At 41.9% G+C, this 22,925-nt stretch overlaps 2 protein-coding genes across 4 annotated transcripts in view; both read left to right on the forward strand.

The window, feature by feature from the left end:
• Nucleotides 1–22,925, forward strand: part of LOC135219892 (uncharacterized) — a 173,183-nt gene that overhangs the window by 121,469 nt on the left and 28,789 nt on the right. The window lies entirely within an intron of this gene.
• Nucleotides 1–22,925, forward strand: part of LOC135220068 (uncharacterized) — a 52,537-nt gene that overhangs the window by 15,298 nt on the left and 14,314 nt on the right. Inside the window, exons 3-5 of the mRNA XM_064257393.1 lie at nucleotides 18,826–19,113; nucleotides 19,197–19,378; nucleotides 20,622–20,818. Coding sequence (XP_064113463.1) covers nucleotides 18,826–19,113; nucleotides 19,197–19,378; nucleotides 20,622–20,818 — 667 coding nt within the window. The remainder of the gene's footprint in view (nucleotides 1–18,825; nucleotides 19,114–19,196; nucleotides 19,379–20,621; nucleotides 20,819–22,925) is intronic.

The following is a 22,925-nucleotide window of genomic DNA, read 5'->3' on the forward strand; positions in this document are numbered from 1 at the left end:
GTTTGTACTGTGCCCTGGGCAGGGGCAATCTTGTATATGTTGTTAAAGGTTGGTTAATTCCATTGTCACAAGAACATGAATACAGCAGAACCCCATATTCGCCAACTCATGCATTCACGGATTTCTCTCGGGAACATTTCCCCGCATTATTCCGGAAAATTCACCTGTTGGCTGTATTTTTCCTTGAGAAATATCTCCAAATTCCTGTTTTTATTTAATCAGTTCATCATAAAATGCACTTTTTGTGATAAAACTTAAAAAAACCAGGTATTAAAATTTTTAGTGAGCTTTTCTTGAATTTTAATTAACAAAATAGGAGGTTTTAAGCATTTTTATTGATATTCCAACTATTTGCGGGTTCTAACTCTTTACGGGGGTGGGGGGGGGGGGTGGTCTGGAACGCATTCCTCGCGAATACAGGGGCACCACTGTACTTCGTTAGTGTTCGGAGCTCTCCTTTGCTGCATAGCACCCACTACAGTAGAGGTGATCCTGGCTATACCGCCATACTGTTACTATGTGAGATGAGTGCCATCCAGTGGCAGTATCTACCTGCAGCTGCTCTCTCAACAGGTAAGGAACAACAAGCATTTGTTTAAATGCTAGCCCATTTTTTTTTCAGTTGTCTTACAATATTAAAATTACTACATTAAATTACTTATTGGTTGAGATATTTTTTGTCCATGAATCCCTCCTCCAGTTAATATGGATTCAGCAATAAGGAATTACTGGATAAGTTACTTATATAAGAATGATATTTTTGTAATAAATTAAAATGAGATTTTATATCTTACCCAGTAATTATGAACAACAGTCCCACCATGCTCCCCTCACATGTATTAGGGCTTAGGGCATAAACATAATTGGTCTCTGGTTTGTAGTTGTTCCTCTCTTACCCAAAAGACTATCGCTACTGTTAGTTTTCAAAAATTTAGCTGCTGTCGAGCAGAAACAGTTTATAAGTAGTTACTACCGGGTAAGTATATATTAAATCTTATTTTATTATAAAAATATTTTTTACCTGATTGAATCTACTTTCTACTGATCTTACCACAGGTAATGGTGACTTTTCGGAGAGTAATGAAGAAATATGCTCAAGTGTCATCAAATTTCTTCACTGATAAAGCTTGTGAAAATCCAAGTTTGGTATCTTGTATGCAGTGTTGCAGGTATGTCATTCATGTGTTTGAATTGATGACAAGTACAGTATCATTATTTATATGTAATGTTTTAGGTTATGTAGCGTTGAAATGATAAATTTTCAACAAGTTCTAGTACTTATTTTTATTGTAGATGATGTATAATTTTTTGGATATTTGGTTGAAAACATAAGACACTTCAGCAAAGTGCTTATGGCCATGATGAAAGTGAAGCAAGATCTTTTGCCTTTACTCTGAGGCGTTCTTAAACAAATTACGTAGAAAAGAAAACAGAATTACAAAAAGACTGTTTTACAAAAAATTAAAAGCAGTACAGTACACGGTACAAACATTTAAGGAATACAAAGGTTTAAAGTTTGGATTTGCTAAGGATGAGGTTATGTCATTGACATAAATCACTGAAAGTATGTTTAGTTTTTCTTTTAAATTTCATTTAAATAACACGTTAGTAGGTTTTAAAAGGCTTATATGAGACAATATTTTTTATATCTTATGGTCCTATGGGACCAAACAATATTATGTAATTCAATTTTTGCTTCAAGTGTATAAATTTTTTTTTTTTTTTTAATTAATCTTACAAACTTTTAAAGTTAGGTTTATCTTCGCTCTGTTATGTGCGATCGGCATTTTAAAAAATCAAAATACAATTGGCTGACCTTCTAAGACTGTCTCTGTAATCACCTGTGTCCCACCAGATAGTGCTGGAATGTTTACGTTCCGGTCAGATTTCTTCATGCCATGTTCTTATACAGATGGTAAATTGGCATTAGTAATATTTTGATAATTTGTAGCTAATTTTCTCCTGCTTGTTTTCCTAATCTGGTGGAACCTTTTTGGGGTCCTGGCCTGAGCTTCCCAAACCAAGATGGTGCGGGGAAATGGAATTGTTGATGTCCTTCTTTTCTTTGTCTGATCTTGGATTGAGGGCTCATCTCACGAAAAAAATGGCGAAAGAATTGAGCGGCGGCTCTAGACTGTTTCCTTCTACTGAAAGGGAAGGGTTGTCTTTTTGGAGGAGGTCTAGTTGGGGAGGATGGTACAAAAAAATCAGCATTCCCTCTCCTGTCAGAGATCGCCTGTTCAAGCAAGTCTTGGCTGAAATATCTGACAAAGGGCTATTCCATAAAGAGGACCAAATATATCAGAAACACACATTTTTCTGAGATACTGACAGAAGAGAATCTCATCTCTTTAGGAGAACATTCACCCAAACATCAGCGTGCCATTCCGCTTGAGGGGCTATTAATGTCATGCAAAGCCCTCGTGAAATGAAACACCTGTCGATCACTCTCCTGGTTTGGCTGAAAGAAGGGAATACTTAAATGTCGAGATTGTCCCACTGATGTTGGAAGGTGTCCTACATGACAGTATTTTTGTCTGGAACTGAAAAGTAGTAAAGGGGTAATTTGTGGTTCTTTGATGTCGCAAATAGATCCAGTGTGGGGCCTGGCCACAACTGGAGAAGTCCATTCGCCACCAGTTGGATTAATGACCACTCCGTTCCCACCACCTGTCCTAACCAGCTCAAGGTGTCTGCCACGATGTTTTTCTTCATGGGAATGTACCTGGCAGTCATATTTATTCCATTGAATTCCAATCAAGCAAGGAATCTTGAGAGCTAGTTTGTTCAACAAATGGAAATTGAAAGTGTTGAGGGATTTATGGGTGACATCTTTCAAACAAAAGGAAATGAATGTGGTTTGTCTGTTCCAAACCCCAGTTCGTAGGATTTAGTGAACCACATAATTCTTCTTAAATGCCACCGAAGGGCCAATACACCAGACGTCATGAGCTGTAATCTATACAGGGGTTGTAGAAACATTCTCGTAAGAGAAGTAAACTCTTCTAATGACTCCCCTTAGCCAGAAAGAGATTGTGTTCCTTGAAATCTCCTTCTTAGCATGACCTGTGCTTATGAAAAGTCTGCATTGTGTAGGTCTAAGGATAGCCATACACTTTAAGTAGGTCCTTACAGCATGCACCAGACATAGGAGCATCTCTTGGTCATCATCCACGAAGTCCTTAAGAGAGGGAATAGAATCTGAGGCAGTTCTAATGGGCTCATAAGGACATTTAGTTAAAGATGTTAACATCTTGGTGATTTCCCAATCAGGAGGTTTCAAACTTCGAGGAAGGCAATGTTTCTCAAAATTCTTCATCTTATCTGAAATCTCCCAAGACAATAAGAGGTCTATATATCTTGCTCTAAAAACCTTTGAAAGAGCAGACCCATAACCTTTCACAGCTGTAACTAATAGGTTTTTCTCATTTCTTAGCAAAGAGAAGAAATTCGCTACGTTCTTGACAGTACTAGTCTTGAGGGATGTAAAATCCGTCTTACTGCACCAACCCAGGAAGACTCTCACAATTTTCCTTTGTAAAGATTGAGGGATTGTTCTCAAACTGAGCTGGCGATAACTGTTGCAACTTTTATAGAAAAGCCCTTCTTTCCAAGGAGTTACTTGATAGCCTCCAGCCGTGAAGTTGAAGTGACCCTAGAGTTACCGGTAGAAGTCTTGGGATGTCTATGAGAAGATGTAGTAGATCCGTGTACCATTCTGCTTGAGGCCACATTGGGGCCTACTAATATTACCCGAAGCCCTTTGTGGAGTGAAGCACCTGTTGATCACTCTCCTGATTTGGCTGAAAGGAGGGAATACATAAATGTCTAGGTTGTCACAGTGATGTTGGAAGGCATCTACATGACAGCATTTTTATCAGGGACTGGAGAGCAATAAAGGGGTAAACTTTAGTTCCTTGATGTTGCAAACAGATCAAATGTAGGCTCCAGCCGCAACCTGAGGGGTCTGTGGCCACTCAAATTGAGTAATGACCACTCCATTCCCACCACCTGTCCTGATCCTCAAGGTGTCTGCCACAAGGCACGTAGAGTACCCCCCCCCCCCCCCCCCCCCCCCTCCCGGCACAGCCTTCTGATTTAAATACATGTAGGATGCTACCACCAGTCAGTGAAGTGTCTTTCACTGCCGGCTGGAGACTATCCAGCATCTCGTGCAAGCTGAGAGTATTTTCTTGCCGCACAGCAGCAGGGATGTCTGGATACCTGCAACAGTCCTCTGCAGCTGTGTACCAGGGGAATGGGACGTCTTCTGTTATTGTTGTTGTAGATGGGGTCTCCCTCTGGTCAGAGCTACTTTTCATCAGGTAGCAGACTTCCTCGTCTTTCTTTGCTGAGAGAAGCTCCTCTCTGTATGAGCTGTAAATGGCTTATGGCTACCCTGGGCCTAGCCTAGTCTTACACTTGAAAGGTGTAGATATCTCATCACTGGAGATTTCCCTGATGAAGAGCTTCAAAAGGCCGGCCCTTGCCCTTCAGGAACTTGGGCCCTCCTGAGTGGGATTTTGTGACTCTTGTTCTGAGGCGAGGGAGCCTGACTCATGTACCATATGAGCCTCTACGATAGTCTTCAGACAGGGATCTGACCATCTAGACATCTTCTTGCTTGCTCTGGCATCAGCGAAGAGAGTAGGTAAACTTGATGGTCTTTCCTTTTGATGCGAAACACAGGAGATGAGGATCAGTTATACTCAATTTCATCCTAGATTTCATAGCAAAGACTCAGAATCCGTCAGTTCCTGTTGCCCAATTCGAGTCCATCATGATCCCCATACTAGAGGACTTTATTGCCAATGATCCAGACAAGATGCTACTCTGTTCAGTTAGGGTGCTGTAGTACTGCGTCAAGAGGACTAGACATCCCAGGCCCGAGAGTGGATGAATCTTTCTTAGTATTGGCTCAACCAAGAAAGAGGTGTCAAAGAACACTGTTCTCTTTCTGGCTTTGTGAGGGGATCAAACTAGCTTGCTCTGCTTCAAGCGAGGAGAACACCAGTCCATTCCAGGCAAAGGCCCACGAAGTCAGAGGTATTGCTCTGTCCCTCGAATTTAGGAAGAGTCTGTTGTTTCCTCAGGTACTGAAGGCAAGGGTGTGGTCGCACCAGACCACCTTCAACTCCCTCACTTCGGGACATTGCCCACAAGTCCAGGACTCTTTTTGGGTGGTCCTTTGGTGGTTGCTCAACAAGTGAGTAGCAAGACGTACTTGGCTCCTCTAAGAGGACAAAGAGCATCTCACCCAGGGGTGTATGGTTGTGGAAGAGAGTGTACATAATGTGAGTGACTGGACTGGGACTCCCTCTTCTTTCCCTCAACCTTCCTCTCCCTGCAGGCAGAGGATAAGTACCTAGGCCGTCACATGCTGGAACTGGCGTCAATGCAGGTGAATGTCACATTGAATACCCATTCTATTCTATCTAATTTTAGGTATAGTATAGAAGCAATCCTCTCTCTGACAAGGGAGAGAGTACCTGACAATAAATCAAACCTCAGGTATTCTCCGAAAAACCCATCGTAAGTTGAGAAAATCGTATCTCGGATATAGCCTAGCCTACACAAGTTAATCAGTACCATATAGGCTAGGCTATATACACATATATGGAAGATTAGCCTACACTACACAGTATACCTATACATATATGGTATAGTAATTATTAATATCAGCTAATTCGGGTGGTTCAATGCAGATTATAATTAAGTATAAAAAGAAATTTAATAATAAGAACAAGGATCAGACTGTAGCGTAAAGGGTACTCATCAAGATTCGGTCGTTGTCGGCATACGTGATCGGTTGTCAGGCTGTTCATGGCTACTATAACTAAAGATCAGAAGAGGAGGATGATGATAAAGCAGCAGGATCATCAATTCGCTCTTCCTCAGATAGAATTTCTTCTTCTGTTAGTTCAAGTGTCTCGAGGAAACAACAAATGTTCCGAGACGTACAGGATCGAGTCTCAAGTGAGGGGTAGGGCTGGGGGAAGCGGAATGCACTGGAGTCGTTCTCTTGAAGAAAAAAATCCATTGTAGGTTGCACAGTGCGTTTTTTCGTTCTTCATAAATTAATCGGTAACATGCAACACTGTCTTGATGAGCCCTCTGAACTTTGGCAAACCGTTCCTCGTCCCCATCCATTTCACTTAAAAGTTTCAGTCCTTGATCAAATAAAGCAAACGCCTCTGCCAGTTTTTTAGTCGTAAAACGTTCGCTCCGGCTCTTTATTTCTTCTTCCTCTTCTGCTTTTTTTTTCTCTTCTGCAAGTGCAATTAAATCCTCTGCCGTTAGCTCTACATCTTGCACATCTATAAGTTCTTGGATATCTTCCTCGTCAATTTCTAAATCTAAACTTTTCCCAAGAATATCAAGATCTTTTTATTGATTTCCACTTCTTCATCATTCTGATCGAAACCTTTAAACGAGTTCACATACACTTTCAGCAGATTTTTCCAGACCCCATTCATACACACTTTCTTTACCTCCTTCCACGCCCTTCCAATGTTCATAATGGAGTTAAGAACACTAAATTCTTTCCAGAAAGTTCTGAGATCTTTCTCCTCGTTATCCGTAGCCTGAACAGCCATGCGCAAACGTGTTCCGAAAGATAATACGCCTTGAACGTAGCCACAGCACCCTGATCCATGGGTGTATGAGAGAAGTTGTGTTTGGTGGCAGAAACACAACTTTTACATTCTCGTTAATATCTCCGATGTGCTGAGGGTGGCCATGAGCATTGTCGAGAATCAGAAGAATTTTGAAGGGGATGTTATTTTTCCTACAATGATCTTTCACTTCCGGAATGAAGCATGAACGAACCAGTCCTCGAACAATATTGCAGTCATCCAAGCTTTTTTATTATGACGGTAATGCACAGGAAGTGTATGCTTGTCTATGTTTTTTAAAGCCCTTGGATTTTCTGAGTGATAAAATCATAAAGGGCTTAAGTTTATACCCAGCCACATTTCCCCTAAGCAGAAGAGTCAATCGTTCCTTGTATGCCTTAAACCCGGGCATCGCCGTTGCTTCTTTGTGGATGTAGGACCGTTGTGGCATACGTTTCCAATAAAGTCCGGTTTCGTCAACATTAAAGATTTGCTCTGGCAAGTAGCCTTCATTAACGACGATCTCGTGTAAAACATCCTTAAATTTAGCGGCTCCGTCGGCATCAGCACTTGGCTGCTTCACTGCTAATTTTCACTGTGAAAATTATGGCGGTTCTTGAAACGACGAAACCATCCAGCACTTGCTGCAAAACTTTTGTTGTGGTTATCATCATAATTCTTCTTCAGTTCTTCAAAAAGCATACGCTTTGTATTTGATCCTCCATCCACGTGACAGTAACTGCTCCATTTCTTCCAAAGGCCCTATATCTTCTTTGATATAACCGTTGAATGAACTGAAGCAGATGCCTTTACAGCATCCATTACGCGTTTCTTGTCCTTGAGGATGGTGGATACCGTTCGATTGCGATAACGTTCGTCACATGCGATAACCATGACGCCTGCCTTTCCCGCTTCACGCTGGTTTATTATTTTCAATTTCTGCTCCAAAGTGATGGATTGCCTCTCTTTTTTGCACTACCAGCAGGACACCTATTTGGTTGTTTGGCAGACATAGTTTTTGTTTTAATTTTCGGTACTTGAAAAAAAAACTCAAAAATCACAAACGAACACTGACCTAATGTTACTTGGTTCAAAACGAGCGCAAGTGACGGTCGAACTCATTGCCGCTGTACCTACGCCAGCCTCTCGCTCTCGGGCCAACATATCGTACAGCGTAGTACGCTGCTGCCAGCGCTCGCTGTGCGCGAAATTTAAAAATACTTTTTTTTTTTTTTTTTTAATAGTATTAATTGCTAACCCCATCGTAACATCGGATTATCATAAAATGGATTATCGTAACTCGAGCACTACCTGTACTACATTGCTTTACTGTTTCTTGACATTCAAGGTTCAACCTAGCCCCTTTTTTTTAATACTAATGTTGTTTTAACATCCATTCATTTGAAAAGGCCCAGAGGTCTGACTGCTGAAGATGCAGTTCCCATACTCCGTTCAGCATGTCAGAGGCATGCTTCTCTTCCTTGATCTACTTGGCTGGGAAGAAGACCCAGGCGCAGCAAACTACCAGTCAGTTCAAAAGCTTAACTCGGATCCATTCCACCAAGAAGTAAGTCTTCCTATGTAAAGACTGATGGTTTGTATATTGCATAGAAACAAATGACAAATTTTTTAATTTTTTTAAGTACAGTGGTACCTCGAGATACGAAAGGCTCAACTTACGAAAAACTCGAGATACGAAAGCTGACACGAAAAATTTTTACTGCTCTACATACGAAAAGTTTTCAAGATACGAAAGGCTTCTGAAAGTCCGAGATTCGCCAACAATAACAATTTTGAAACTCGCGCCGCGCCGCGCCCGCCATTTCTTAGTTCTAGTAGACTCGCCACCATCCTCTTGCTCTCCCATTGGTTCCTGATGCTAGCCAAGCCATGAGATCCTCTCCTATTAGACAGCATCCCTCCCACATCATGCATCTTACGTGCTGGTGTACCTTCGCTCGGCCACTTTGCACCGAAGCTTTATCCTACGCATGCGGCATTTGTTCGGTCCAACGATTTCGTTTAGTATCGTAAATTTGTTAGTGATTCGTTGTGCTACTTTATCTTGTTGTGAGAACCTAATTAGTATACGTACTACATACGTAACGTAATTACGTACAGTACATACATATTAGTCATGGGTCCAAAGAAAGTTGCTGAAGTTCACAGAAAGAAGAGAATGCTTTCTATGGAGACAAAAATGGAGATAATAAAAAAAATATGAAGCTGGTTGCGGTTGAGTGTGACCGCTAAGGAATACGGCCGAAATCCGTCGACGATAGGCACCCATCCTTAAGCAGAAGGAAGCCATCAAAGCAGCTACACCTTCAAGGGCGTGACTATTTTGTCCAACAAGAGGAGCCATGTGCATAATGAAATGGAAAGGCTGCTGCTTGTATGGATCGAGGACAAAGAAATCGATGGTGATATGATAACCGAGATGGCAATCTGCCAGAAGACCAGCGCTATTTTCGGCGATTTATTAACCCAAACCGAAAGACGACGGCGGAGAGGGGACATCAACGGCAACCCCAGAGTTCAAGGCTTCTCATGGGTGGTTCGAATTCTGTAAACGGATGGCATCCATTCGGTGGTGAAGAAATTGAAATTACGTAAAGTATAAAAAAGTAAAAAGAAATTTAAAAATCAAAAAAGAACAAAATAAATTTATTTTAAGTTTTTTTGTAAAGTTAAGTGTTACAGTTTTGTTAAATGTGTTTTGTAAAGTTTAGTTTGTTTTTCTGACATTTTTTATGTGTTTCGTAAAGTTGAGTGTACGTATCTGCCGTTTGTCCTCCTCCTCCTCTGCCGCCACTTTCGGAGATAGCCTCACTCGAAAGGTAAGCTTCCACATTTTACGTTATAGTAATAATATTTCTTGTACACTAATATACACTTTATTTAGAGGTTTTGCATTTTAATTATTAAGTTTCGTATTGATAGGTCCAAATTGTTGTAGAATTTCATTGTTTATAGGTCAATTTAGCTTTATTATGAAATTTACTGGGGTGTTTTTGGAGGGCTTGCAACGGATTAGCCATTACATGTAAAATGTGGTCCAAAGATACGAAAAAAACTCATGATACGAAGGGGCGCCTCGGAACTGATTAATTCGTATCTCGAGGTACTACTGTAATTTGTATTTATCGTAAATACAGTTCGACCCAGTATTCATGGGGATGTCAACCATGACCCCCCACAAATAACTAAAATCTGTGAATACCTTGGAACCCTTTTAAAATCGCTTATAACTGCCCATTTTGATAGTTCAAGCACCAAAAGAGTCACTAAAATGCTTATAGCTGAGTATTTTGATAGTCTTATAACAAAAAATGCTTTAGTCATGAAAATTATGAAAGTATGGCAATTAGTTAATTTCTCTATGAAAAATACTGCTAATAGGCTAATTTTCCATGAATAATGTGTGTGCTGTATATGTCATGGAAAAATCCACAAATAGTAGGTGAGCAAAACCTTGAGGTCTTTACAGTTTTAGGCCCCACCTCATGCCACCCCTTAGTCTGGGCCAAAAGGCAAAGGAATGCTGCTTTTGATTGGATGGGCAGGACTCCCACCTGGTATCCAGGAGTTAACTCCCTAACCACCTTGTTTAAAAATTAAACAACCATTTCCAGCTGTGCTGAGCATATTCCTATGTAAAGACCTCAGGTTTGTATAGTTAGAAAAATCCAAGTTATGTACTACTGTTAAAAACCTGACATTTCCACAATAAAAAAGGGATTTTGACGTAGGAAAAATCTATTTCTGGGTGATTGGCTCGTGTCGCCCTATGAAATATCCTTAAGTTCATTATTTCTAGGTAAAATTATCCTAAAATTACCAGAGAAAAAAATAAAATCAAGAAAATGTCAGTAAAACTGACTCGCTCACTCTATAAAAGAAGTGTCGGTATGGAAATAGGGGCGAGTGGGATCACTACACGAGTCATTTACCATTTAGACCTTCCAACATAAAATCCCTACCTGAGAGAGCTGATACTAAAGGGTGATGTGACCGCTACTACTACTACTACTGACGCCACGCGGAGAGCAGCGCCCCTAGCGGTCATCCTTAAACATATGAATGTCATTGGTTGTCTGCAGGGTGGGTTAAAAAGAAACAGGGTGGGTTTCATAGGGCGACACGAGCCAATCACCCAGAAATAGATTTTTCCTACGTCAAAATCCCTTTTCTGGGCTCAGCTCGTGTCGGCCTATGAAATAGTACCAGAGAAACAGACAAGATGGAATAAAAGGACAAATGAAACCAAATAGTAAAAGACTGATATAATATAAGTGAATCAAGACTCATTACAGTATACTAACAAAAGTACTTAAAACTAGCTTATACTAAATAATGGTAGGATAACCATATCATATTAACATAAAGTACTTAAAATTAGCTTATACTAGAAATGGTGGTACATAATAGTGTAATGGTAAATAGAACAATATACAATGATTCACTAATTTAAATATTTACAAAATATACAAACTCATTGTGTTCTACCCTAGCATAAAAATAAGGGTAGAAACACTGAAGTACATTATATGTACACAATGTGGATGCCCCTAGCATAAAAATAAGGGGCATTCCACCAATACGATCCTAGCGGCTAAGGCTAGAGTATCACGAAGAGCATGGCAATAGGGTGAGGCATGTTGGACGAGGTAGGTAGAAAGGAGACCTGGATCTATACTACAACTACTGTGCAGTATCAGGAGAAACAATGTTTCCCGCTGCTACTGCTGAAAATTTTAAAGATTCCAAGGACTCAGGTAATGACGTTTAAAGACTGTCGGTGATTTCCATCCAGTATTACTTTTTAAGATCCTCAAAATTCATAGTTGGAAATAATTAATTGAGGTGGCTTACTCCTCTGATATCATGTGCTTTAGGAAATGATTCAGGGTTGGCTTGTTTAATGAAGTAAAGGATCTGTTGTCTGATTCCATTTCACTGATAAAGTGCCACCTTTTTCTCTCGTAAAGAGAGAGGACCTGAGGATCTAGAGGATGTACGAGATAGAAAGGCTCTTAAAGTTGATACTGGGCAAAGAGAAGGATCTTGCGGAAGTGGGATAACTTTCCAAGGGGCCCACCTTGCAAGAGGATCCTCGTTTTTAGCTAAAAAACTGCGATCCGGGGAAAGTAGAACTTCTCCTGAGGGGAGAAATTCTACATGACCCGCATCTCTGGATAGAGCCGACAGTTCTGAAATTCTGGCTCCTGAAGCCAGGCTTAACAAAAATAACGTCTTCCTAAGTAGCATTATGAATGTGCAAGACGAGTTGTCAGTATCTGAGGTAGTTTGAGGACATCATTAAGAACCATGAAACTGAAGTAGGCCTTTGAGAAGGTCTAAGTCTAGCACAGGCTTTGGGAATAGATGTAAAGTAAGATTCCGTTAAGTCTATTTGAAAACCCAACTGAAAGATTTTCTTCAAAGCCGATTTATTAGTAGTAATTGTGCTAGCTGCTAAACCTTTTTCAAATAAGGATCTGAAAAAGGATATAGCTAAGTTAACTGTCATGGTTGTAGTGTTTGATTCTTTCAGGAAGGATGCTAACTTTTTAACAGCTGAGTCATATTGTCTAATAGTTGACTCTTTTCTTTATCTGATTCCAGAAAGAGGATGTTTTGTGGATCAATGTTAGCATCTTTTTTAGCCGCAAACTTCATGAAGTCCATAAAAGTTAGGGTCTGAAGGATTCCTGAGGAAGCGAACACAGTCCTCATTTGTACTGATTGCAACAGCTTGGGATTGGGAATCCGTTGAGGTCGGAGACCCAATTCCAGAAGCAGAGGATACCAGTTGCTTTTTGGTCCAATCTGGAGCGATCAGAGCTACCAGTCCCTTGAAAGTCTCAGCTTGCTCAGAACTTTCAAAAGAAGATTCACTGGAGGAAAAAATGTAGATTTTCTTCCATTGATTCCAGTCCAACGACAGGGCGTCTGTGGCATAAGCCAGAGGGTCCAGGTTGGGGGCCACATAGCAAGGAGCTTGTGGTTCGCTTGTGAGGCGAAGAGATTCTACCTGGAGACCTGCGACTTCTGGCATATCCACTGAATGACCTGCCATCCAGGGACCATTCTGACTCCAGAGGGACTGACGGGATAGTGCGTCCGCTATCACATTCTTACCCCTGCCAAATGAGTGGCAGATAGATGCCATTTGTGCTTGTCTGCTAGAGCAAAGATGGCTATCATGACATGATTCACGTGTTTGGATATGGACCCTCCTCTGTTGATGCAATGTACTACCACTGCTCTGTCCAAAAACTAGTCTTAGATGAGACTTCTTTGGGGGAAGGAGTCTCTTCAGAGTAAGAAATACTGCCATTGCCTCCAGAACGTTTATGTGGAGCTGGCGGAATTGAACGACCAAGTCCCCTGGACTTGCTTGAATTGAGAATATCCCCCCAACCGGACAGGGAGGCATCTGTGTGAATGGTTAACACCGGAAGGGGATATTGAAGGGGTACCAATTTGGCAAGATTCTTCACTTTTGTCCATGGACGGAGCTGATTGCGAAGGATCTGTGGAATTACTGACAACTTGTCCCGAGATTTGACGTTTGCTCTTGATCGCCAAAACTCGATTTATATCTTTGTCTTGCTTTCAGGAGGATGTCTGTCACTTGAGGCAAACTGAAGGGAACCTAGGATTCTTTCCTGGTTTCTCCTTGAAGCTTGTTTGCTTTTGAGAAGTTGCCTCACAGACTTGGCTATTTCTTTTCCTTTTGACCACTGGAATTGACAGATTGTGGGAGGATAAATCCCATTGGATTCCTAGCCACTGAAAACGATACTCCGGAGTGAGTCTGGATTTCGTTTTGTTTATCTGGAACCCCAGATGTTCCAGAAATTGTACTACCTTCTTCTTGGCTTTTTGAGGCATCCTCGACCATTGGGTGCCCAGATCAACCAATCGTCGAGGTACGCTGTACCATTATCCCTTGTGTTCTCAATTGTGAACTACCACTTCTGCTATTTTCGTGAATACCCTGGGGGCTACGTTCAGACCAGAAGGGCATCACTTTGAATGAGAACTTCTGATTTCCTAGTTTGAAGCCTAGGAATGGACAGAAAGTGTCTGGCTATAGGGATATGATAGTATGCGTCTGTAAGATCGATAGAGGTTGTGACGGCCCCACTTCCGTACCTGCGAGATGGTGAGCATTTTGAACTTGTTGCAAACGAATGAAAGAGTTTAGCTTTGACAAGTCTAAGATTACCCTTCTTTTTGTTGAGCCTTTCTTTGGCACGCTGAACAAGCGACCTTGAAATTTTAGATGCTTGACTCTCGCAATAGCTCCTTTCTGAAGGAGTTCCTCCGCATAATCTGTCAACTCCTTTGATGGTATCTGATAGATGATTTGTTTGGAGGAGGATCTTTGATCCAACCCTCCAAACCCAATCCTTTGGACACAATGCTCTGTGCCCATTTGCTGAACCCCCACCTGTGACGGAAGAGAACAGCCTCCCTCCTACCTGGGGAGCCTCACTGTTGTTTGAGCGGGTTGACCTCCGCCGCGCCCCTCCTCTGAAGTGCTTGCTCTTGCAGCTCTCCTGTGCCTCGTTGGCAAAAAGTGACCTCTCGCTCTGCTTTCCCCCTAGAAAACCTGTTGAAGGTTGGGTAGGCCTGGCTTTCATACATCGAGTTGAAAGCTGCGAGACGGTGTATGAGGTCGAGGGTTGATTCTGAGGAGACAACAGGAGAATGGGCTGTGTCTGCTAGAAGTCGAAGGCTTGTCCCGTTGTGTAACTGGGACGGCTTGGACGAAATGTTGTTGTTGCTGCTGTTTTTGATAGGGTTGGAATCTCCTACCAGTTTTCTTTAATTTCTTACCAGCAGCAGGGGCGCTCTCTTGCTTCCTCTTGGAAGAGATGCCCCATCTGGCTTTTAAGGTCTTGGTTTAAGCCTAGCAGCCTCGTGATGCACCTCATTCACAGAGGCTTCTGGGAAGAGGTCCGCACCCCACATGCTGGAAGCTAGAAGTCTATTAGGCTCATGCCTCAATAGTTGCCTCCTGCAAAACATGCTTTCGGCAGTTCCTTCTGGCTGAGAAGAAGTCAAAGGCATCAGCTTGAACCGACTGGAGCTGGGATTTAGCCAGTGTTTTTAAACAGCAGTTCCGTAGCATAGGACAGGGCAGCCATCTCCGTAATGATAAGGGAGTTAAGAGATCTCCCAAATCTTGTGCGGGGCATCGAATTCTGCCTGAATAAGGCTATCAGGCAGTCTCGGGAGCTTCTCGCCAAACTGATCCATCGCACAGTCTGGCTTCAGCTTACCTACTGAGAAAGTGGCAGGTAGGTTCTCCCACAATTCTCCGAAGGACGGAAAGAGCAGAGATGTTGATTCCGCCTCTCTCAAACTGTGGCATGGGCTCGTCTTTCAGGACTGCTTGAAGAGTCGCTTCTACTATCTTAGTAGCGAATGGAAGAGAAGCCTCCTCCTCCGTAGCGAAGATAGTGAAGGGGCTCTTGAATGCCTGGAGTTTGGTATTGGTACAATCCCAATCCTCCAGGCAGTGAACCCATTCCCTCTGTGCGTGATCCTAATATACAGCACAGTCTCTTAGAGATCTTATCCTCTCTATTGAGAGCAGTTACCGTAAGCCTAGCATACCCTATGAAAGGCTGAGTCAGTCCGGGAGGGTAGAACTCGAAGTCCTCAATCCTTCTTGTTCCACACTCCGGAATGGAAATCATGCCATCCTTGAAGGGGGCATAAGCTGCCACCCTCCAGGGGTTATCCATAGAGAAGGCTGGTAGGGATTCATAAGGAGGTAGCTGTAGGAGACCAGTACCTGCCACAGGGGAGCTCGCCTGAGGGGCCTGAGTGAGGCCAGCGAAGCGGTCATCATGCTCCCTAACTCGGTTAGAGAGGTCTTGTATGGATTGACCAGATTGGTTGATCGTACTGGACAGTTGAGCAAACATTTGCTCAAACCTAGTACCGAGAGAGCCAACCATCTCTCCCACTTGTTGCAACACTCCTGCTGAGAAAGTGGTGGGATCAAAAGAGCTAGGTCCCGCCACCCAACAGGAGTTACCGGAGTAGATCCGGTAGATGCCGGAGAAGGCATTGGCTCGGCAGGAGCGCGGGCCTTCTCCTTCCGAAGCCTTGCTTCTTGAGCTCTTTGAATGGGAAGAGCTAGGCTTCGCTTTCACCGCATCGGCGTAGGATGTCGTAGACTTCCTAGCCGAAGAAGACGACGACTTCTTAGAAGTCGTCTTATGGAGGGTCTTCTGTTCTCTCTGTCCCTTCACCTTCGGGGGTACAGAGAGAGCGGGTGAACGAGAAGGGATCTCAGATCCCGTGAAGCCTTGAAAAGAAGAAGAAGAAGGAACAGGGGAAGAAGATCCAGGAGCGCACAAGGGTAGACCTTGAGCGCCCGACACACCTACCTCAACCAACAAATCCTCCGCACCTACCGCCATAGGCTCAAGATTAAGGTCCAGGTAGCTACATCTGGGACCGGCTCCTGTGCACCCCTCTGCGATGGAAGCTATGAGTGGGGCTGCCGAGATGGGGTCCACGTACCCCGTCGCCTTGCCTCCGGGGAAGATCTGGATGGCCAGCTTCTTATCTAACACGTAAGGCTGGCCCTTGGCGGCGTTCTTCCCGAAGCCGCCTACCCAAGCTTTCAGGGTTGCTAGGGCGACTTCTTTCACGGCGGCAGCCTGTAAGAGAAGGCGATATGAAGCTTCTAGCGGCGGAGATACAGTTTAAAGGAGCTTAAAACTGAAGGGTGGAAATCATTGATAACAGGAAAAATGTCCAAGGAGTTAACTTACCCCACCCAAAAAGCTGACTCACGAGGTCATAGCAGATGGTGCATGCCTCAGGGTGCCAAACAATCATCCCGTTGTGGGTAGTGGCACACGGGGCGTGGGTCCTACACTCTTCATGGGCGCAGGGGTCATACAACACAGCGTTACAACCTGGAACCTGGCAGTTGGTAGCCTGTAAGTGGAGAGATACATGAGTAGTATCAGAGTGCACACTTACAGCCTAACATGGACTCCGCTGCATGCCGGAGCATGTAAGTTAGATTAACTAGTGCTCCGCTGCAATACGTGTGGTTAGCTAGGCGGTTGGTGGGGTCTGAGGCTTACGCCGGAGACAGGAAAGAGGTTCCAACCAGGAGTGGTGAGGGGCCATGAAACCACGACGGAGAACGACGGAGATAGTACATAAAACTAAAAACCAATAGTCATCGTATCAGTAAGGGTATATCCATATAGAATGAGGTATAACTCTTTCCGTCTACTAGAGGAGTGCCCAGGTAGGAGCGAGCTCTCCTCCGGTAGCGAAAACCAGGATATAGTCGGCAAGCAATATAGACCCCACTAGTTAAATTCACCCACCCCGCCCGCTGGCGGAGCCAGGTGGACCTATAACCGAAGGGGCTCCCGGCTTCAGCGGGGGGTCCGTCCGTTAAGGTAGGGGAAGGGTTGGGAATGGGGAAAACAGGGTGGGGGGGGGAATCCCGGCGTGAACACGGCGGACGAGAGAGAGAGGGGGGTGGCCTCCCCCCCCCCCCCGTCCCTACTACTACCCGCCAGTAACCCCGGTTACCCGAGACAAGTGGTCGCCCTAGCCCCAGCTGGTATAGAACTCCTGGCCCCCTCGGAGGGAGAGGGAGGTAGGCTACAGTGGTTGTCATGACAACCAAGGAGATCCACCAGACCCCTCCCTACCACGGTAGGGAGGGAAAGGGAAAGGGGAGGGTAAGGTGCCTAATGGGACACGTGATCGTAGGTGGCCTAGGACGCGATGGCAACACAACCACAGAGGGCCACGTGAACCAGACTGTACCAACACATGGCACAAGGCACTTAGGCTAGCCTAGCACCCTAAATAACATGATAATAAATAAATACATCGTAAAAGATAGAAGAGACACTTGAGTAAAAGAGAAAGAAGAACCCAGGAGGAGGCGAACTGATCCGAAGAACAGTCGACTACTCGGAGCCAGCAGTAGCCGATGAAGAGCAAGAGCTGGGATGCTGGGCCAGAAAAACACAGTATAGCCCTAAATAACCAAACTAAGAGATAAAAGGTAAAAGGGATGGGCTGTGTCCTAACTCTAAATGCGATGTAATAAAACGATGAACGTAATATAGAGCCCATAAGCATAAGATGTCCCAGTATGGAAGACCGGGAAATCTTAACAACACGAGGCAGCACAAGGCCGCCACGAGTCAACCGGGAGACCGTATATGACCTAAAAAAACGGAAAATACTGGTCCCTGGAAGACTGGAATACCAAAAATTATTACTTATGAGGCACTTAACTTAGCCGAAGCGGCCGAAGCGATTGCAGCCACGTTCCATCGTAGAGAAAGATAAATCCAAGCGAAAACAACATGAGTGAAAAAGAGACAACTAGTGTTGAACGACGCTAATAATTAAGGATGACCAACTAGGGGCGCTGCCTCCGCGTGGCGTCAGTAGTCGTAGTTAGTAGTAGTAGCGGTCGCATCACCCTTTAGTATCAGCTCTCTCAGGTGGGGATTTTATGTTGGAAGGTCTAAATGGTAAATGACTCGTGGTATTGATCCCACTCGCCCCTATTTCCATACCGACACTTCTTTATACGTGAGCGAGTCAGTTTTACTGACATTTTCTTGATTTTATTTTTTTCTCTGGTAATTTTAGGATAATTTTACCTAGAAATAATGAACTTAAGGATATTTCATAGGCCGACACGAGCTGAGCCCAGAAAATAATTTTTTTGGATACTAATCTACTGTTTATATGAAAACAATCCCACCCACCAGCCTCACCCCACATTGTATGATGGTCATGAAGAAATCTGAACTGACGGTAAACGTTCAGCACCATCTGATGGGAACAGGTGATTACAAAACTGAGACATCCCAGTGGGTTAGCCTATTGTGTTTATTTTTTTTTAAATGTGATCCCCCCTAGTGGTGGTGCAGATAAAGCTAACTTTAACAATAGGTAAGGATCTAAGTATGATTAATTTTATCTTGAAAATTATTATTATTTTTTATGATCAGTTTTAACTGAATATCTTGTTGATTTATCTTGATATTTAGTCTTTTAGCTCCTCTGCTTTGATTTTTCAGCAATAAGTATGTTTATGATAAAAACAAAAATTAGCACTAATTATTAGTTATTCAGAGTCTTTATGCGCAGAGGTTTAATGCATGAATTGGTGTCTGTTTTACAGACGACGATTTTCTCTTGAAGTGCAAACCCAGCAGAGTACTTAAAAAAGACAAGCTTGGTAGCTTTGTCTCTCAGCCGTTGACCCCACAGTCATGGCAGCTGCATGGCCATTCCTTTCATCATCATAAAAGACTCATTGGATCAGAACTTTATGGTAACAGTAATACTTTTAGCAACAATATACTAAAAAGGGAAGCAACTTTAGGTTACAGGAATCTAATTTTGAAGCCAGTAGGAAGTGTTATCAACCGAGGTGGGTTTGGAGTCGTTAAACTTGGACATTTTAAAGGTATGATTTAGTTTTGTTTTTCGTAATGATTCACTGCATATCGTAGTTTGCATTCTTTAATGTTAGTGGTGTTTTGATTCAAGGAAAGTGTGTAGCTGTAAAAGTACTTAAAGGAAAGCGATCAGCACAGTCGGCAGTGAAAGAAGCACTGCTTTTGAAGATCCGGCCACAAGCTCATATAAATTCTACCTATGCTGTCGTAACATCATCTGCTTCAAAGGGTTTTGCTAATATCTTTTGGTCCAGAATTATTGAGAGTTCTGAGGTGTGTTACTTGAAATTGTTGATCAGACTTTTTTTCATTATTAAAGTATTTTGCATGCAGAAGAGGTACTACTAACTGTATTGTATGATTGATTTGATCAGTATTTTTAAAGGTTGTACATACATTCTTACTGTTTCATGAAAGTGCCACTTGTTTTCATAAAATTTTATATGCTGATGTATCTGTTTTGACCATATATGAATTTAGAAACCGGATATGTTTTCCTTTTTTCATTGTTGGTTTAGTGTGCAGTAATTAGGATTAGCAGAAAATTAATGTACTACAAGCACTCCTCCACATTGGAAAATGTTATGCCCAAAGAGGCATTATTAATTTTAAGTCCAGTGTTCTTTTACTTTTCAAATAGTATGATTATCAAGCATAGGGTATTATGCCTTAGTCAAAGAGGTTTTTTTATGAGGTTCAGTATTTAAATCCTTGGTTAAGCTTTTATGCACAGGCATGTCTTAAATTTCAAACAATGCTAACAAACAATGTATCCTTGAGTGAAAGATTAGTCAATAGTTAGTATTTAAACGATTATTCATATGGAGCTTACATTTCGCACTTCAGATTCAACTCCAAATACCATAGAAAATGGATAATTAATACAATACAGGCAGTCCCCAGTTATCGGCGGACTTGGTTATTGGCAATGTGGTTCCATGGCACTTGTCTAGATCTGTAAACCGGCAATTTTTGGCACCATAATGCGCTGATTTCTGGTTATTGATGCCTATGCATATTGAACAGAAGTGCCATTAACCAGTTATGGTGCTTATAAGCCCCAAAATCGCTGAAAATCACTGATATTGGTGATTTTAGCTATCAAGCCATCAGAAATGAACACCCTCCAATAACCCAAGACTGCCTGTATTGACAAACATGTTTTGGGACCACTATTAGTTCCACGTTGGCCGAGTGCATTTCGAACTCAGTTACAAACCTGGTGGTCGGAAGTTCGATTCTCGGCTCGGCCAACGCGGAAACCAGAGGAATTTATTTCTGGTGATAGAAATTGATTTCTCGATACAATGTGGTTCAGATCCCACAATAAGCTGTAGGTCCCGTTGCTAGGTAACCAATTTGTTCCTAGTCACATAAAAATATCTAATCCTTCGGGCCAGCCCTAGGAGAGCTGTTAATCAGCTCAGTGATCTGGTAAAACTAAGATATACTTAACTGGATCACTATTTGCTCACTTTCTATCAAGTAGTACATATATAGTATATTCCTTTTGCAGGAAGACATTGTGCCTTTGAAGAGTGTGTCATCACTTTTCGGTTTACCAATCGAAGATGCCACATCCTTTCATGAGAATCAAGATTGCAATGGAGCCATAGAATGGGCTTGGGTGGTGAATGAGCTTTGTGCACCTCACACACTTCTCACACTTATCAATGATCCTAATATTATTCTCACTGCTAGAGATAAAGTAAGGTAATGCTCATCAGTTATATACTGTGATTAGTTTTTTTTGTTGCAGAGTAATGTAATAGGATAGACCAGAAGCAACTTTAAACTAGTTGCTTGCATTATGTACAAGTTCATTCAATGCAAGTACATGTCCAATAAATACTTTGTTTGATCACAGCACTAACTTATCATATAGAGCCCTCATTTGCTGTCTAAGTCACCAGACACTTCAAAATTATGCAGAGATCCTCTTGACCCATTGGTAGATAGTAGTTAGAATTCTCATTACGTGTATCAAAATCCACCCCCACCCCCCAGTTTGTGTATTGGCTGTTTGGAAAAAGCTTCCTTCATTAGCATTCAATTTTCCTCTTTTTTTTTACTTTTCTTGTAATCTGAAATCAGATTTACTGTTTAACAGTAGCAATTAGTTTATCTTTTCTTACATATTATAATGAAAACCAGTGTTAAGGGGGCCGGCCGGAACCCTTATATGTATATGGTGGTATAGAGCGAAAAATCCAAAGTCATGAAAAAATTCATGGAGCTTCATATGGTAATTGAGAATACGTATACAAAATATTTTGTCAAAATTCCTCTTACTTTTGTAGTTACAGGGTAATTAGTAAACATAACTCAATAAGCCCAAAACATTCATCCGTACAAGTAAATGCAATATTTCTTCTGTTATCGTAAATTTTGATAATAATTGTCAAAGAAATTGTGAGAAATGGCATCTGTAGAGATTCTGTGGGTCGCAGAGGGAAGTATCAAGTTCAACCATGATCAGTAGGAGCACAGACTTCAAGTTAGACCACACGTTCGAGTTTCACCTCTGACATTCGCTTGCTATTACATATGCTTATCTATGTTTGGGCAAGAATTTCATCATGCCAATGAGGAAAAGACAAGGAAAAACATCTTGCTAACATAATGATGAAGAAAATTTGCTCTAATATGATTACAGAATATCATAATATATGTGATATTAGAGTAAGTAGTGAAGAGAGAGGGGGAGGGTTGCGAAGTAAGTAAACGCGCCCTTCTTGCCTCAAGCACACGTCACACTGTCCCCCCGGCTACGATCTATGAGCAAAGGGATCTTAATTTATGATAAATAACATAGTTTTGGTTCATTAATACCCAAAAAGGAATATGAAATTCATAATAACCATGATTTATTAGCATTGTCTTTGTAAAAAGAGAGTACAACTTCGAATTTCACCTCTTGACATTCTCTTGCATTTACGTTTGTTTATTTTTGTTTCGGCAAGAATTTCATCATGCCAAAACGGAAAATACTAGGAAAACATCTAGGTAACATACAGAAGAAGAAAATTCGCTGTAATAAGCCGAGTTAGTGAAGGAGAGAGAGAGAGTTGCGTAGGAAGGAGTGCCCCGTCTTGCCTGACGCAGTGCCCCAAGCTACGATATGTGAGCAAGGGATCATCATTTATGATTAAATTATGATAAATAAAATAGTTTTGGTTTATTGATACACAGAAAAGAAATATAAACCATTTCATAATAATCATTATTATAAAACATTGTCGTTATAAAAATACGAAGAAAAAACTTTGAACGGCCATACTCAAAAACTATAGTTATTGACCTTCAAAATCTATCTTCTCACTTAGTTTTAAAGCTATAACATTGGATTTGGTATATAACTCAGAAAGACCGTTACAGAACAATCAAATGAAGCCCTTTTTTCCAATTTTTGTTTCGTCTTTTTAATTTTATTTTCCTAATTTATAGGGTTTATTTTTTTACCATAATGAAAAATTCATATCTAGCAAAAAAATGACTTTTAGAAAAAAACTGATTTGACTAGTAATCCCAGGTCTTAATATTTAATATCAAGGGAGGAGATAGAATTTGAAAAATTGTTATTTTCGGGATAATTGCCCTGGCGTCACAAAACCGAAGGTCAGAGGGGAAAATCAATATGCGGTTTGGAGAGTCCCAAGTCACCTTATTAAATGTTATGAATATCAAAGTCCTGTCCTTAAAGAATGGCATTAGCCGGCCAGCCCCCTTAAAGGCTTTTGTTCAACCAGCTATATGTAAGTGTCTTGGCTCATTAATTTGCAGTGTTTTATGTGAATTTTGTTCTTCTTGCTTTGGTAAT

Source organism: Macrobrachium nipponense, chromosome 1 (assembly GCF_015104395.2).
Source record: "Macrobrachium nipponense isolate FS-2020 chromosome 1, ASM1510439v2, whole genome shotgun sequence".
Classification (NCBI taxonomy): domain Eukaryota; kingdom Metazoa; phylum Arthropoda; class Malacostraca; order Decapoda; family Palaemonidae; genus Macrobrachium; species Macrobrachium nipponense.